Source organism: Gekko japonicus, unplaced genomic scaffold (assembly GCF_001447785.1).
Source record: "Gekko japonicus isolate JY-2015 unplaced genomic scaffold, Gekko_japonicus_V1.1 scaffold862, whole genome shotgun sequence".
In the NCBI taxonomy this organism is placed as follows: domain Eukaryota; kingdom Metazoa; phylum Chordata; class Lepidosauria; order Squamata; family Gekkonidae; genus Gekko; species Gekko japonicus.
The window spans coordinates 648622-665018 of record NW_015173699.1 but is presented as its reverse complement, the minus strand read 5'-3'; the positions used below and the strand labels follow the sequence as shown (position 1 = coordinate 665018).

Below are 16397 nucleotides of genomic sequence, written 5' to 3'. Positions count from 1 at the left end.
CTGCCTGGAGTGCGGGCGGGTGAGGGGAGGACCGGCGGACGGAGCCTAACGGCTCCATTCGCCGCTGTCCTGAATGTGGCCAGTTAGTCTATGAGCGGAAGAATTGCCGCTCAGAAGACGCTGGCTTTCGGCGGTTTTTCGATGACTGGCTCCCTCCCCTCCCAGCCACCCAGCCAATGGCAGGCCAGGTTCGGTGAGGGAGCCAGTCATCGCAGGCAGCGTCTTCTGAGTGGCATTTTTTCCGCCCATACACTAACAGGGCGCATTTTAGAATTCTGGCACCCAAAACCCTTTTATAATATAGGAGAGATTTGGATTTGGGAGTAAGCAGTGAAGTAGCTAAATTTGCGGGTGACACAAAGTTGTTCAGGGTGGTGAGAACCAGGGAGGATTGTGAGGTACTCCAAAGGGATCTGTCGAGGATGGGCGAGTGGGCATCAACGTGGCAAATGGGGTTCAGTGTGGTGAAGTGCAAAGTGATGCACATTGGAGTCAAAAATCCTAAATATAAATACACGTTGATAGAGTCCGAACTGGCAGAGACTGACCAAGAGAGAGATCTTGGAGTCGTAGTAGATAACTCAATGAAAATGTCTAGACAGTGTGCAACTGCAATAAAAAAAGGCCAATGCTATGCTGGGGATTATTAGGAAGGGAATTGAAAACAAATCAGCCAGTATCATAATGCCCTTGTATAAACTGATGGTGCGACCTCATTTGGAGTACTGTGTACAGTTCTGGTCACCACACCTCAAAAAGGATATTATAGCATTGGAAAAAGTGCAGAAAAGGGCAACTAGAATGATCAAAGGGTTGGAACACTTTCCCTATGAAGAAAGGTTAAAACACTTGGGGCTCTTTAGCTTGGAGAAACGACAGCTGAGGGGTGACATGATCGAGGTTTATAAAATTATGCATGGGATAGAGCAGGTTGAGAAAGAAGTACTTTTCTCCCTTTCTCACAATACAAGAACTCATGGGCACTCAATGAAATAGCTGAGCAGTCAGGTTAAAACAAATAAAAGGAAGTACTTCTTCACCCAAAGAGTGATTAACACATGGAATTCACTGCCACAGGAAGTGGTGGCGGCTGCAAGCATGGACAGCTTCAAGAGGGAATTAGATAAGCATATGGAGCAGAAGTCCATCTGTGGCTATTAGCCACAAGGTATAGATAGGAACTCTCAGGCTGGGGCAAGTTACAGAGGCCAGGTAGGCAGCCGCTGAAACCTCTCCAGGGTGCTGAAGAGGCTGCTCCACAACCGCCATGTGCTGAATGCTATTCCTTGGATCACTCACCATCTTCTAGCCAGAGCCAGCTGCAACTGCACCGCACCCACGCGAGGGAGGGAGGGAGAGTGCCCAAGGATCAGCCAGACTAGTAGAGTTTGGCCATCAGCACAGGAAGAAGGTGGGGAAGATGGCTGGCAGAGGGCATGATCTAGATTAGCGGCATGCTGCTTCCCCTACCTCAGCAAGTGCCCAGGCTCAGAACCAGTCCTGGGCCAACCTCTCGGCAGGAGGAGTCAGTGGGCTAGCTCTGCTAAGAAGGCGGCCTGCCCCTCAGGGATTTCTCCACACCCCCATAGACATTGAAGCAGAAGAAACTGCATGACTGACCCCTTCAGGGGGGCAAAAAACAAAAAAGAAACTGCATGACTGTAAAACACACTGTGTTGTGGAAACTTATAGTTATAAAACGGTGAGAAACACCCAAGTTTCCTCAATCCTCTCAGTTCTCTGTTGCAGATTCTTTTCATTCGTATGTGTCAAATCCTTTCCAATAAATATTTAACTCATACCTGCCGCCCTGGGGAAGTGAGGGGAAAAAACCAACCCCAAAATATCCTATGTGTCAGGAACAGTTCTGACCGGGTAGGGTTGCCTACAACAGGTGGGGAAATTCCTGGAGATTTGAGGGTGGAGCCCCAGGAGGGTGGGATTTGGACAGGTGTGAAAGCTCAGCAGGATATAACGCCATTAAATCCACCCTCCAAAGTAGCCCTTTTCTGCAGGGAAAGTGATCTCTGCAGTCTAGAGATCAGTTGTAATTCTGGGGAATCTCTGGAAAGCCTGCCATCAGTTGTTTTTTTTAATCACACTCTCAAATAGACCAATGCTATAAGATTTTTTTTTACTTCAACCAAAGCACACACAAAGTGAAGCACTGTCAAATCTCTCTCTCTCTCTCTCTCTCTCTCTCTCTCTCTCTCTCTCTCTCTCTCTCTCATATATGACAGAACATTCTGTAATCGGAAATTATATATATATTTCCAGCTAATCAGAGACATCCTTGTGTTTAATGTGAAAGCAATGCCCTTAAAAGGAATAAACCAAAGCCATTTCCTTTATGTTCTAAGGCTACTTCCTCTATGTTCTCCACATATATGAGGAACCTCAGTGAGGGTATGAACACAAAACAGCAACAATGGACCTTCTCTTTGTCTTGTCCTTCTCCACTGCCATTCTTTTCCTTGGAATGCACAGAGGTAAGCGTTGCATTATGCTAATGAGTCTGTAGATGCTTTTGGAAACTTCAGTTGCTGCAGAATGCTGCAGCCAGGATGTTGACTGGAATGGGATATAGGGACCATAGCATTCCAGTCTTGCCGTATCTAGGCCCCGGTCACACGGGCTGGATATCGTGGGGGGAAGGCATGGCTAATTGCCCCGGTGCAGTTTGATCCGCAATTATGTGATCAGACGCGCCGGCGGCACACCATGGGTCCTTCCCTCGGCGCTGGTGCATAAATGATGTACTACTTTTTAACACGCATTTTCGGTGGTAAGCCATGGGTGCGCTCCACTTCCCAGATGTTGGGGTGTGATCATGCCCGGATAATCTGCCCACCATCCGTACCTCTCCCGTGGCAACTTTGCTGTGTGACCGGGGCCCTACACCGGTTTCTGGGCACAATTCAAGGTGCTGGTACTGAACTTTAAAGCCTTATACGGCTTGGGACCAGAATACCTGAATGATTGCTCACTCCCTGTGGGCCTATCCAACTGTTACTGTCGTCTTTGGAGGCTCTGCTCTGGGTACCCCAAATATGGGTGGCATATCATTTAGAAATCCTTTACCTTCCCCATAGCAGTGATGGACTGTCTGCATTGACACTCCTCCACAGCAACTCCTAAGGTTTCCTCTTAAACCCAACAGATGTTTTTTCTTCCAGCTAAAAGAGGAATATCACAAGTAGTAGAATGAGCATGAGATCATGAGGATGGTCCCCTTTAATTCAAGGGTTTCTTGTTCTCCATCCCGGAAAGATGACTATGTGAACACAGTCAACCACACCCGGGCTGCTGTCTGTCAGGAAATCTGCTGCTAGAATGTATGCCGCCTGACAGAATTATATGGAAATCACATTTGTAAACATTTTTACAGCCACACTGGTGTAGTGGTTAAGAGCGCTGACTCTAATCTGGGAGAACCGGGTTTGATTCCCCACTCCTCCACTTGCAACTGCAGGATGACGTTGGACAAGCCGTGGTTCTGACAAGTTCCAGCCACAAATGGACCACAGTGACTCAACCAAGGTTGCACTCCACCAATGTTCACTGTGAAAAAATTGATTCAAGTCCAATTACAGTCCACAAATTTGCTTCTTCTTCTTTTTGTTTCTTCATTTTACGTCATGCAGTGCTGCTGCTGCTGCCAACAATTTTTTTTTATATATTTTTTATTATTTTCTTGCTACAAACACTAAAACACTACAACACTAAACTAAAACATAAGCTACACAAGGATCATGAAAAATTATTAGTCATTAGCTTAGACAAAGTTTCCCCTATAATAAGATTAATGGACTGGAGTTATTTATTATTGCTTCTTTACAAACTGGTATTTGTATGATTAAATCAGGTAGGTACAGTTTAGACAATTTAACTTTCAAACTTATCTGATTATATTATTTCAGCTTCTTTCCTCTGTGCTTCTTTTTATCAAAGTTCCACTGGACCTTCAGCAGCTTTGGGGCTACTGCCCCTTTATCAGATTCGGAGTCCTCTTCTGGGTTACTGCCCGCTGTGTTCCCGAAGTTTCCGACCCATAGGCTCTGCCTTCTTCTTCCAAGTCTTTTTCCTCTGTTGGTCTCTTGTCATGCGCTGGTCTTTGTTGCAGTTCCAAAAACACCTTCACTTTAAAGACAGAGTCAATCTTTTATTTTTTATCTTTATAGTTGAAGACAAGTCCCTCAGGTATTATCCATCTGTATGGTGTGGAGTTTTTCTGCAAAAAGCTAATTAATTTTTTGTATTGTTTTCTCTTCCTTCTTATTTCGAATGGTATGTCTTTTAAGACTCTGATTTCTTTGTCCTTGATTTTTAGAGTTGTCCTGTTTGTGGCCTTGAGCACCACATCTCTTGTAGATCTCTTTGAGAATCTCACCATTATTTCCCCAGGCAGGTTTTTTTCCTTGATGAATTCTGGATATGTCTGACAGATCATACCCATATCACTTTTTAGTACATCCACTGTTAAACCTGTCATTGGGGCCAATGCTTCACAAGATTTCTTTCAGATTCTCACCCTTCTGTTCAGAAACACCTTGAAATCTCAGAGCAAAAGTTGATTTTTCCATTTGGAGTCTTAAAAGCTGATCTTTGTCAGAGATCCTCTCTTTCTCCACTACCTCCAGTTTTTGTTGAATTGCTTTTGACTTGGCTTCAACCTTTTCCACTGCTTTTGCCATCTCCTCTGTTTTTATATTAGACTCTTTCAACTGTTTTTGGAGTGCTTCAAAGTTATTATAGAGGTTAGTAATCTGATCCGACAGAGGGTGCAATGCTGTAGCCAGCATATTGGGAAGGTCAGTATTTACTTCCGGTTTAGCAACCGGATGTGCTTATCTTGCAGTTCGGTCTCATCGCCATCTTTTCTGCCTGAGAAGTCATTGTTTACAGTTCAGATAAAGTTTTTAAAAGTCAATGAAAGTTCATTTATGAAGTCGCTTTAAACAGATCTGTGTTTTACTTGATTCAATTTGGAATTGCCGTTGCTTGTAGCCCCTTCTGTCACTTAAAAGTTCGTTTAAGGTTGTTGGGGGGGCAGACTCCCTCCCCCTGCGTCATTACAGATTGGGGCTTCAGGGCTTTGGATGGGCACTTAACCGCATTACCAGTTAAAGAGAAATAGCACTCACACTTCATTCCATGCCGACTGCAGAGATAGGGAAATCTTTGTAATTTCGCTTGATCACTTCTTCGCTCGTCCGGTGTGCGCCTCTTAGAGCCATGATGGTGCCGCTGTGGCAGGACCTATCAGGCAAAGAGGAGCCTCAATTCCTTGGCTGCGGCCTCAGGAGAAGCACACGCGCCAGGCTGGGAGTCACTTCCAAGGACTCGGGGGGGGGGGGGGTCCGGATCAACCAGCACCCCTCCCATCTGCCGCATCATGGACTGCCTTAATCGGAACTCCGATGAAGCATGCCTGCCATTCGAGTCACCAAAACTGAAAATCACTGCTTCCAACAAATTGTCATGCGACTATAGATTTCCCAGGTACACAGTCTGTTTCCCTCAATGCTTCATCAGGTCGCTTTATACTTGGAGCCCATGCTCTACATCTCCTACTCAGAAATAATCCTGTATTTTCTTAGCATCTGTTGATTAGGAGACGTAGAGCATGGGCTCCAAGTATAAAGTGACCTGACGAAGCATTGAGCACTACATGACGTAAAATAAAGAAACAAAAAGAAGAAGAAGCAAATTTGTGGACTGTAATTGGACTTGAATCAATTTTTCACAGTGAACATTGGTATAGTTCTGACAAGAGCTGACCTTGAAAGGGCAGTAATTGAAAGAGCTCTCTCAGCCCCACCTACCTCACAGGGTGTGTGTTGTGGGGAGGGGAAGGGAAGGGAAGGGAGAGGAGTTTGTAAGCCGCTCTGAGACTCCGAGTGAAGGGTGGGGTACAAATCCAATCTCTTCTTCTTCCTTTCAGGAGTCTCCATATTGTTCCCAAAGTCAAATAATTTAAATGGGCCCTAAAAGAAATCAGTGACATACTGCCTTTTAGCAACATCAAATCACTTTTAGTAACTTCTTAATATACTTTCCTATGTGAACATATGTTCCTGTGCTAACCTGAGAGCTAGCATGGTATAGTGATTAAGAGCAGTGAACTCTAATCTGTCAAACCAGATTTGATTTCCCACTCCTTCACATGAACCCTGCTGGGTGACCTTGGGCCAGTCACAGCTCACTCAGAACTCTCTCAGCCCCTCCTACCTCACAAGCAGTGTTCCCTCTAAGCTGAGTTAGTGTGAGCTAGCTCACAGTTTTTTAGCCTCCGGCTCACAGATTTTTGTCTCAGCTCAGGAAGGATGGCTCCAATGCAAACTAATTTATGCAGCAGCCAAATGGCTCGCTCACAACTTTAATGCCAGCAGCTCACAAAGTAGAATTTTTGCTCACAAGACTCCACAGCTTAGAGGGAACATTGCTCACAAGGTGTCTGTTAATGGGGAGAGAAAGGGAAGGAGATTATAAAATGCTTTGAGACTCCTTAGGGTAGAGAAAAGTGGGATATAAAAACCAACTCTTCTTCTTCTTTCCCAGTTACATTTCCTGACTGATTAGTCTGCATTACAGTATGTATGAAGCAACTTGGTTAGCTTGGCTTTTGTCTACTAAGGTCACTGTGCTGATATCATTGGAGGGGAACATTCAGCTCGACATTCAAGACCCTTTATGGCTGCCTTAATTGGAGGAAAGCGTCTCAAGTGTGGAGGAACTTTGATCAAAAGAAACTGGGTGCTGACAGCAGGTCATTGCAATGTGTAAGTTCGGAGAAATTTCCCTTCTTTATACAAAGTTCAGGCTAGGGTTGCCAGCTCCATGTTAGGAAAATTCCAAAGATTTGGGGGCTGGTATAGCCCCTCTTATGCACCTGATTTTATATTTAGGCCCATGCAGGGGTCATTTCGTAGAAAAAGAGCTAGGGGAACTCATTAGCATAACTCATTAGCATATGCCACATCCCCCTGACATCAGGGGCCCGGCAGTGGACCTGCAAGGCTGCTGGGAGTGCGAGGAAGCCCTGCAAAGGCCCTCCCTGGCCCCAGGCAGGCAGGGGTGGGGAGAGGTGAGGGGGAAGCAACTTACCCTCCCTCTTCTCCTGCCTCCTCCTGGCTGAATGAGGGCTGGAAGCGGGGCGGCCGGAAGCAGGGGGCGGGGCTTCATCGTGTGCCCCCCCCCCGCACCTCACCCGGGCGTTCTCCCCCGAAATGACCTCTGGGCCCATGGGAGAAGCGGCTATTGATCCAGAATTTTGGATTCTGGCTATGATTGGTGTGCTGTTGGCTATAGGGTGACTGGGTGCTTGTGTGTTTGTGGCCCTATTGGTGTGATCTTTGAGGTGTAGGCTGTGATAGGATAGTGAACCCAACCTACAAGTGAATGGGAATCTGAAAACCTTTGATGGTGCAGGAAGGGCGATTGATTTTAGAAAGTATCATTCTGAATAGTGAAAGGCAAATTGCCCTTCCTGAGAGGGAGATGTTGCCTGAAATTTAAATTTCAAATAAAGTTCAAACCCCTAGTACCCTTGATTGTTATTGTATTCAAACCAGAGTCATATATTGGGCCAAAGTGTTAAATGAGCTTTGCATTAACAGATGTTTGAAACACAGTATCTGGTGTGATTCAGGTTATCCGTAGCATCACTTCTTGAATTTTCTTCTTTGATCAGTGGGTTAGGTCTATAAAACAATCATCTTTCTGATTGTAGCTGGCATCTGTGGACATGAGGCCATACTATCTGTTTAAAGCTTGATTCTGAAGTCTGTGTGTCAGAAGATATATACTGGATGCTTTCCTGTGCCTTTGGTTTCAGGTAGTGTAACCAGCAGCACAGACCCAGTGCCTGGGGACTGAGTGGTTTTTCCTGAGAGAGAAAGACGCCCCAAAACCTCTTAACTTCCACAAGCAGTGCCCTCATAAAGCCAGGCTTGGCTCAAACACTGGCTTTTGCTGGGAGGCTAGGAGAACCATATTTTAGCTGGGAAAACATAGGCCAAGTGAAGCCCACCAGGCCAGCTGCACGGTCAGACATCCTCCATGCAAGCTGCATGGAGACATCCCTCGCTCTTCTCTGCTCAGTCCATAAAGACAAAGGATGGACAAACCTAAGCTGTTGCCTCAACCATCTTCTCCTGACCAGATGCCAGGTCTTTTGTTTGTCAAATGCACAGGCAGACAGAGACAATAAGCCACTGGTCACTGTATCTCCGCCATGAATGGAATATGTTGTATCTTTCCTGTCCCAAATCCTTTCACACCCTGGAACTCATGAAATACCTCTTGGCAATCGTTACATTTTGGGGTATAAATATACATGTCCAGTGTGATTTAGCTGGGCACACAAAAAGTTAACAGCCCAGCTACAAAGCCAAGTATCAATGTGAGGAATTTGTCACATATAGAATACCAACCCAGGCTGGAAACGAACTTTACTGAATATGCACTGACTCTTCAGATGTATCCAATTTTTATCTTTTCAGAGGCAAGGGAGACGAAGTAGTCCTTGGTGTTCATTCACTGTCTAAACCTGGGAGAGAAAAACAAAACTTTCACATTACTAATGTGTACGTTCACCCAAAATATGATCAGATAACCAAGGAAAATGACATCATGATTTTGCAGGTAAACTGAACAGCAAAATATTTTATCTATGAGGTTTTTTTCTCAGTTGTGTAGGATGTTTTCTACTTAAAAGGTGATGTGAGTGAACACCATTAAAATGAGGGTGATAAATACAAACCATGAATGCAAGAAACTGACAGAAGTGGATCTCCCCACATTTTCCTTTCCATCTCCACCCAGCAGCCCCCTGTTATTCCAAAAAAACCCAAACTGGAGACTTAGGACCCACTCCCATTAATACAATCCCCCTTTAAAGCTGTCTTTGCCAGGCATCACTACATCCTCTGGCAGCAAATTTCACATTTTAATCATGTGTTGCATAGAAAAATAACATTTCCTTTTGTCTGTCCTGAATCTACTGCCCATCAACTACATTGGATGCCCTCAAGTTCTAGTATTTGGGAAGACAGAGAAAATGTTCTCTCAATGCTCTCTCTCTCTCTACCCCATGACTAATTGTATAAACCTCTATCATATCCCCCTCTTAGTTGTCTCTTCTAAAATGAAAAGTCCCAGACTCTTCAGCCTTTTCTCTCAGGAAAGATGCTCCAACTCCAACTTTTTCTAACTCTTCAATGTCCTTTTTGAGATTTGATGACCAGAACTGCACATGGTATTCCAAATTAGGCTGCACCATAGATCTATACAGGGGCATCATAATATCAGCTGTCGTATTTTCAATCCCTTTCCTAATAAACCCTAACATAAAGTTTCCCTTTGTCAATGGTGCAGCACACTGGGGTGACACTTTCACTGAGATGTTCACACCCCATCAGCCTATCCTTGAAGTTGGGATTCTTTTGTTCCAATGTGCATTGAACATTTGCCACATTGTTGCCCACTCACTCAGTTTGTGGAGATCCTCCTGGTGTTCTTCACAGTCTTCACACAGTTCTTGATTTTTACCGTGCTGAATAATTTTGTGTCATCTGCAGACCTGCACACTATACTACTCACCCCGCATTCCAAGCCATTTATAAACAAGTAAAAGAGCAGCAGCAGCCCCAGATACCAATGCTTTGTGAAAAGTCCTCAGACAGCTCAGTGATTCAGCTTATAAAGTTTATTAAGCAGGAACAAGACAACTTTAGCCGGCTCGCAGGCCGGCTTATATTCCCAGTGAAACCACCATCCAAAACACCCCCCCACACTGCAATAGGCTATTTACAGTGGCCGAGAGTTCCATAGGCTCGGCCGGGAACCTAACCCTTGGATAGGTGCGGGCTAGGATCCGCTGAGTCCATTGTTTCCTGGAGCGAAGCTCAAAGGTTTCGTTTGACCACGTGGAGCCCCAGTCGGCCACGTGGTCAGTACTGGCTACATTACACTTTGTGGACCCTACTGTTTATTTTCTTATGTTGCAAGAACTGTCCATGTGTTCCTACTTTTTGTTCCCGATCATTTAACCAGTTTTTAATCCATAAAGGATCTATCCTCTTATCTTGTTATTGCCAAGCTTATTTAAGAATCTTTGGTGAGGTACCTTGTCAAAAGGCCTTTGGAAACTCCAAATATGTAATGTCTACCAGGTCACTGTTATCTCCGTGTTTGTTGACTTTCTCAAAAAGTTACAAAAGGCTGGTGAAATAACATGTCCAGTGTAAGCAAACAGAATGTATCAGATTAAGCTGTACACCAAACACTACTAGAGGGAAGGAGCAAAATTTAAAGAAACAGGACCTCTGATTAGGCCTCAATACTGCTTTGGCAGTAACAACTGTGTGAATGAATGAGGTCCATTCCAGAAAACGTGTTACATTATATAGAAAAGTTAGTGTATAAGCAGTCATAGCTGGAACTGTCCTTTGTTTACAGACAAACATTCTTATTCTTTATAATTTCTTCAGCTAAATAGAAAAGCAGAGCTCAATCGGTACGTTCAGACCATTCGGCTTCCCAGTACTTATGAAGATGTCAGAGCGGGCACGCAGTGTCTGGTGACCGGATGGGGAATTACTGAAAATACAGGGCAGATATCTGATACGCTGAGAGAAGTTAATGTTGCTGTTGTGGACAGACACACCTGCAATGACAGAAACCACTATAACTCCCAACCTGTTGTAACAGAGAACATGGTGTGTGCTGGCGGTGACAACAACCAAAGGAACGATACCTGTAACGTAAGAGCATTTGGTTTACCAATCCTGTTTTCTGATAGGTTAAGTATTAGTCTAAAGCTTGTGTTAAACATGTATTAATTAAGTCTGAAACAAAGGGGGGAAACACCGGTTAAGATGGAAGGTATTATTTTGTAGAGCAGCAATACTTGCAACAGCTTCTGTGTCCATAAATTCCCAGCTGGCAGTACAATTGCCATTTGGACTTCTGCTTACATTGCTGGGTCTGCATCAAGACCTGCCTATCAGTGGTGATGGTGGGGTGGTGGAAAGTGCCATCAAGTCGCAGCTTATTTTATAGCTACCTAATTGAGTTTTCAAGGCAAGAGACATTCAGAAGTGGTTTGCCATTGCCTGCCTCTATGTAGCCACCCTGGATTTCCTGGTGTTTTCCCACCCAAGTACTAACCAGGGCTGATGCTGCTTAGCTTCCTAGAGCTGATGAGATTGGGCTAGTCTGGGCCGTCCATGCATATCAGTAACAACCATCAATGCTAGTTTATGCAATCAGGTGATAAATCCATTTATGCAATCGAGTGTATTGTTGTATGTGCATGTGATTATTGTGGGGTGTGCTTTCAAACAACCCAAGCAGCCACTTGGGGCACCAAACTGGCAAAGCATGGCAGAGTGGAAGGAGGTAATAGACATGGCTTCTGACTGTGTAAAAAACATTTTGGTGTAGTGGTTAAGTGCGCGGACTCTAATCTGGGAGAACAGGGTTTGATTCCCCACTCCTCCACTTGCACCTGGCTGGATGACCATGGGCAAGCCATAACTCTGGCACAGCTGTTCTTGAAAAAGAGCAGTTTCTGTCAAGAGTTCTCTCAGCCCCACCTACCTCACAGGGTGTCTGTTGTGGGGAAGGGAAGGGAAAGTTGTAAGCCGCTATGAGACACCTTTGGGTAGTGAAGGGCGGGGTATAAATCCGATCTCTTCTCTTCTTCTTCTTTCCAACTACCCCCCCCCCCCACTGCTGGACTTCCTGATAGCACCTGGTATTTTTGGCCACTGTGTGACAGAGTGTTGAACTGGATGGGCCATTGGCCTGATCCAACATTGGCTTCTCTTTATGTTCTTATGTACCCAAATGTGCATCAATAACAGCAGCTTAATTTTTCTAACTTTCCTTGTACCAGTCTGACCAAAGGAGGCTGCCTTTCATCTTTAGTGGATGATAATGTCAAGCATCTCTCTTTCCCCCAGGGTGACTCTGGTGGCCCTTTGATATGTGGGGGAATACAAAGAGGCATCACTTCTTTTGGACGAGAGGGAAGATGTGGTGATCCCCAGTTCCCAGGTGTCTATACTCGTCTCACAAGGGACAATCTTGATTGGATTAAGAAAATCGTATTCTGGTGACCTCGGTAGGTTACTGGATGGACTCTCTCGATATGCATTAATGCTTTGCTCTCTCAGTATCAATTAATGTACCACTTTTTTGAAGTTTGTTCAGTGATTTATTCAGGTGGGTAGCCATGTTAGTCTGAAGCAGCAGAACAAAGTTTGAGCCCAGTGGCCCCTTTAAGACCAACAAATTATAATTCGAAGTGTAAACTTTCATGTGCAAAGCACAATTCTTCAGACATTTGCACACGAAAGCTTACACTTTAAATAAAACTTTGTTGTCTTAAAGGTGCCACTGGACTCAAATTTTGTTCAGTGATTTATTTTCATCTCATTAGCTACTGTTTCAGGTGTTACAACTACATTCTGTGTTCATAGATGCACAAGAAAATATATGTGAGAGTGTGTCTCATTAAAATCTTGCAAGAAGAATTCCACCATGAATCCTTATTTACTCAGGATTAGACTGAAAATTCTAGACTAGAGAGGTGAACAGTCTCAATGCAAGATGAACTTTTTTTTGTCTTCCATTTCAACGGTTTTTTAAGTTATACACAATAAAACCTTATATGTATAAAGCCTTATATGTATAAATGCAAATTGTCCATTAGATGACAATCCAGTATTACATGTACAGACTCAAGTTAATTCCATCTATATATATAAAAGAAAGTCCCCTCACCATAACATCAATGCCCAGGACAAACCCCTGGACCTAGAAACACGAAATTCAGGGAGAGCGCTACTACCATGGCGTAAATGCTCACTCAGAAGGGATTTTTAGAAATTTAACCCCTAAGAGGGTCAAAAGGGGTATTCCTATGTGGCTGCCAGGCTGCTGCCTCCTTGCATCACCCATTCTCTGATTGGTCAGCTGCAGAGCTCAGCGTTCTGAGGTAAAAAAAACAGTTACAGGAGACTGCACAGAGCTAACAACAGTTGAGGAAATCAGGAATGGCCAACCACCCCCTGTGTGGTGTAGTAGTGCTGCTGGCCCAGCCTCTCTGATGGCTTCCAACACACTGCCCCCACCTCCTACACCTAACAGGCAGTTGTCTGTCAGGCACAGCAGAGGTTGCAGGGTGCTTGTAGCCATGAGGGAGCCCGCCCCAGCAGTAATGCCTTAGTGATCCTGCCAGCCCCGCCTCCACAGTGGCTTCTAATACTCCTCCCCCCTCCCCTGCTTACAGTTGACAGGGAGGTTTGCTCAGCAGGATTCGCCCAGCCTCCCTGATGCCTTTAAACATAATCCCCCTGTCAGGTGTAGGAGCAGGGCCAAGGCACTTTAATCCATCAGGGATGCCGCACCAGCAGAATCACCTTAGCGGTGCTGCTGGCCCAGCTTAGCCAAACTCCCACCCACAATGGAAATGTACCCCAAATTTGTAGAAAACTGGTTTCCTTTATTAGGTTGTTTAAGTTCTCACAATGTGGGTTCAAGAAAATTAGTTCATATGAACTAATATCTGATTGCTCGAATGTTTTGAATACGTAGTTATGTCCCACTTTTTAAATGTAACATAAATGAGAGGCAATTTTGTAAAAAAAAAAGGGGGGGTATGCCTTCCCCCCTAATTCAATGCCCAGGCAAAACCCCTGCACCAAGAAACCCAAAATAAGGGAAGTGCATTCCTACCATGATGTCAAGCCCCCACAAAGAGATTTCTGAGAAACACGACCCCTAAGGGGGTAAAAGGGAGGCAAAACATGTTCCCTAAATTGTTTTCCATGTGCCTGGAAGGCTGCTGCTTCCTTGCTCCCCCCATTGGTCAACTGTGTAGTTCAGAGTTCTGAGGTAAAACCTGCCTGTTTGCATAATTCCATAGAGTCCACCCTCCAAAGTAACCATTTTCTCCAGAGGAACCGATTGCAGTCATCTGGACATCATTTGTAATAGTGGGAGGTCTCCAGGTGCCACCTGGAGTTTGGCAATCCTAGAATCTGGAGAATGCTAGAGGCACCTAAACTCCATTGACCTCCATAGAATCTGCCCCTTTTTGAGAGGTAGTGTGAAATTTCATTTGAGTTTTCCCCAGGGCCTATCAAGGTGAGAGATAAGAAGGCCATTTAGCCCAGGCCTCCCATTCACAGAGGGCTTCAAGTTTAGACTTTTGACATTATCTCCAAAAGAGGTTATACATACAGTCACAGAGATACATTGGCAGGATTGAAAAAAAAAGATGCTCATCACGCAACTTTAAACTCGTGTTCCATTACCAGGCCACAGCACCTGTAATGCACACTATGAATTAATATCTTCCTTGCAGGGTTGCCAAGCCCTGCCCCACCTTCCTGAGTAGATCTAAATTACCTGCCTAGCATTTTTCTTCTCACCTTGACACAGAGAGTACTCTATCTTTCTGTATTATACCTCTGAGGATGCCAGTCACTGATGCTGGCGAAAGTTCAGGTCCTACACTGCCAAGACCATGGCCATACAGCCCAGATAATCTACAACAACTAATGAACTCTAACTGTGAAAGTCTTCCACAACATAAACAAGATTATACCCAAGAAACATTTATCCCACCACTTATCAGAAATCATCTCAGGATCCTTCCTATCAACACTCCATTGTTCTGAGCAATAACATAAGGAAAGTAACTTTAAGTTTACAGTCTTATTTGCAGCAAAATAAGGTGCTTATGTTTATAAAACATAGCTGTGGCAAGAGAAAAGGTTTGGCACATTGGCCCCAGGGGCTTTAACAGTGATTTTGATTTAAGTTGTTTTGTAAGGGGTATTCCAGGCTTCTATGTTACCAAGGTTGGCTGTAAGTTTTGTAGAATCTCAGCCCCACCTGGAGGTTGGCAACATGGAGTCACCTTGTCAGGTTTGGCGGGGAGGCCAGGAGCCAGCAACAGTGGAAGAGGGCAGTAAGGCAGCTGCGTGAGGCCCAGCAAGGCTCCCTACCCCCCAAGCCACCACCATGCTGAGGAGAGATAGAGAAGGCAGAAAGGGAAGCTCTTCCCTCATTCCAGGTGCACAAGGGCTGACTGAGGTTTCAGTGCTAGTGAGGAGAGACATCCCAACATGCTCAGAGGTACTTTAGCAATTTAAAAGCTTTTAGTTATATATATAATTATTAACATTTACCTTATTATATGTGTGTGTGTTTCAGGTGGTATACATTGGATACAATAATCATGTGGATCATTAGTTGATGGTAAACGTGAATGTGGCTGTCTGTGAATCATAGACTGAGTGCCATTGCTCTGGCTAATCCAGAATTACTACCTGTTGGAAATGAAACTACAATTTTGCAATAATGCCTCATTATGATTGCTTATATTTGGTAGTTTTTTATTTAGTATATTTAATCCCAGTCCAGGGTTGCCAGGCTGTGTCTGGCAACCACCAAGTGGGTTGGGGGCAGAGACATAGAGGTGTCACAACATCATGTTCACGGCTATGTCATTTCTGGAAGTGATGTAGGGTAGCTCTAGGAATCATCAGAAAAGTCATAGAGTTTCCAGTAATTCCTAGAGCTACCCTATGTCATTTCCAGGCTTTCCTCAGAAGTAATGTAGAGGTGCCCAGGATGCTGAGGGGTTTGTTTGTTTGTTTGTTAATTAAGCAAAGACAGCTGTCACAGGAAGCTGTAAATCCCACCCTTCTTTCAAGGAGATCAGGCTGATGTACAGTGTTATGTGTTTCTTCATTTTGTCCCATAACAACTCTGTGAGGAAGGTTAGGCTGAGAAAGAATGACTAGCCAAAGGTCAGGGGTTCGTGCCTGAGTCTCACTGATCCTACTGCCATTTCTTGACCCTTGTTACTTGTCATATTATGCAGGCTTCCTTTTGCCTAGTCTATCATCTGAAATTAAGTTCTAGATTTATTCATGTAATGACTACTGTATATTTCCTCTGCTCTCAACCTTTTAAAGGAACTCTGAGTTCCATTTGACAGTACAGAAACTTTTGATCTACCACTGTTGTTAATATTTTCAGGGGGAGGCTGCCATTTTTTTGCTTCCTCCCAGACAGCCACAGGTGTACCCTGACTACAGTTCTTCCCAGCACCATTTTATCTACGCAAACCTGCTAGACACTCTATGCAAGATTCTGAGAAGAAGCCTGAAGATCGCATTCTGGAACAATGTTTTTCTCTCCCCATCCCTTTTAATGTCCAGCCTGATTAAGAGTTCTGGAGGCATCAAAAGCTTGTGCATTGTTGCATGTTGTTTTTGGTTGGCCCTAATAAAAGTTATTGCATGGTTTTTGTTTTTGCAAAACAAGCCAAGAAAAAAATCCAAGAAAACGTACAGCTTGATGCACACTGGAAA

The 16397-nt window shown here is 44.4% G+C and overlaps 1 protein-coding gene across 1 annotated transcript in view; it reads left to right on the top strand.

The window, feature by feature from the left end:
• Positions 1 to 2419: 2419 nt before the first annotated feature.
• LOC107120501 (granzyme A-like) overlaps positions 2420 to 16397 on the top strand; it is a 43363-nt gene continuing 29385 nt past the window's right edge. Inside the window, exons 1-6 of the mRNA XM_015423217.1 lie at positions 2420 to 2489; positions 6638 to 6782; positions 8505 to 8646; positions 10494 to 10766; positions 11970 to 12122; positions 14147 to 14157. Coding sequence (XP_015278703.1) covers positions 2429 to 2489; positions 6638 to 6782; positions 8505 to 8646; positions 10494 to 10766; positions 11970 to 12122; positions 14147 to 14157 — 785 coding nt within the window. The 5' untranslated portion in view covers positions 2420 to 2428. The remainder of the gene's footprint in view (positions 2490 to 6637; positions 6783 to 8504; positions 8647 to 10493; positions 10767 to 11969; positions 12123 to 14146; positions 14158 to 16397) is intronic.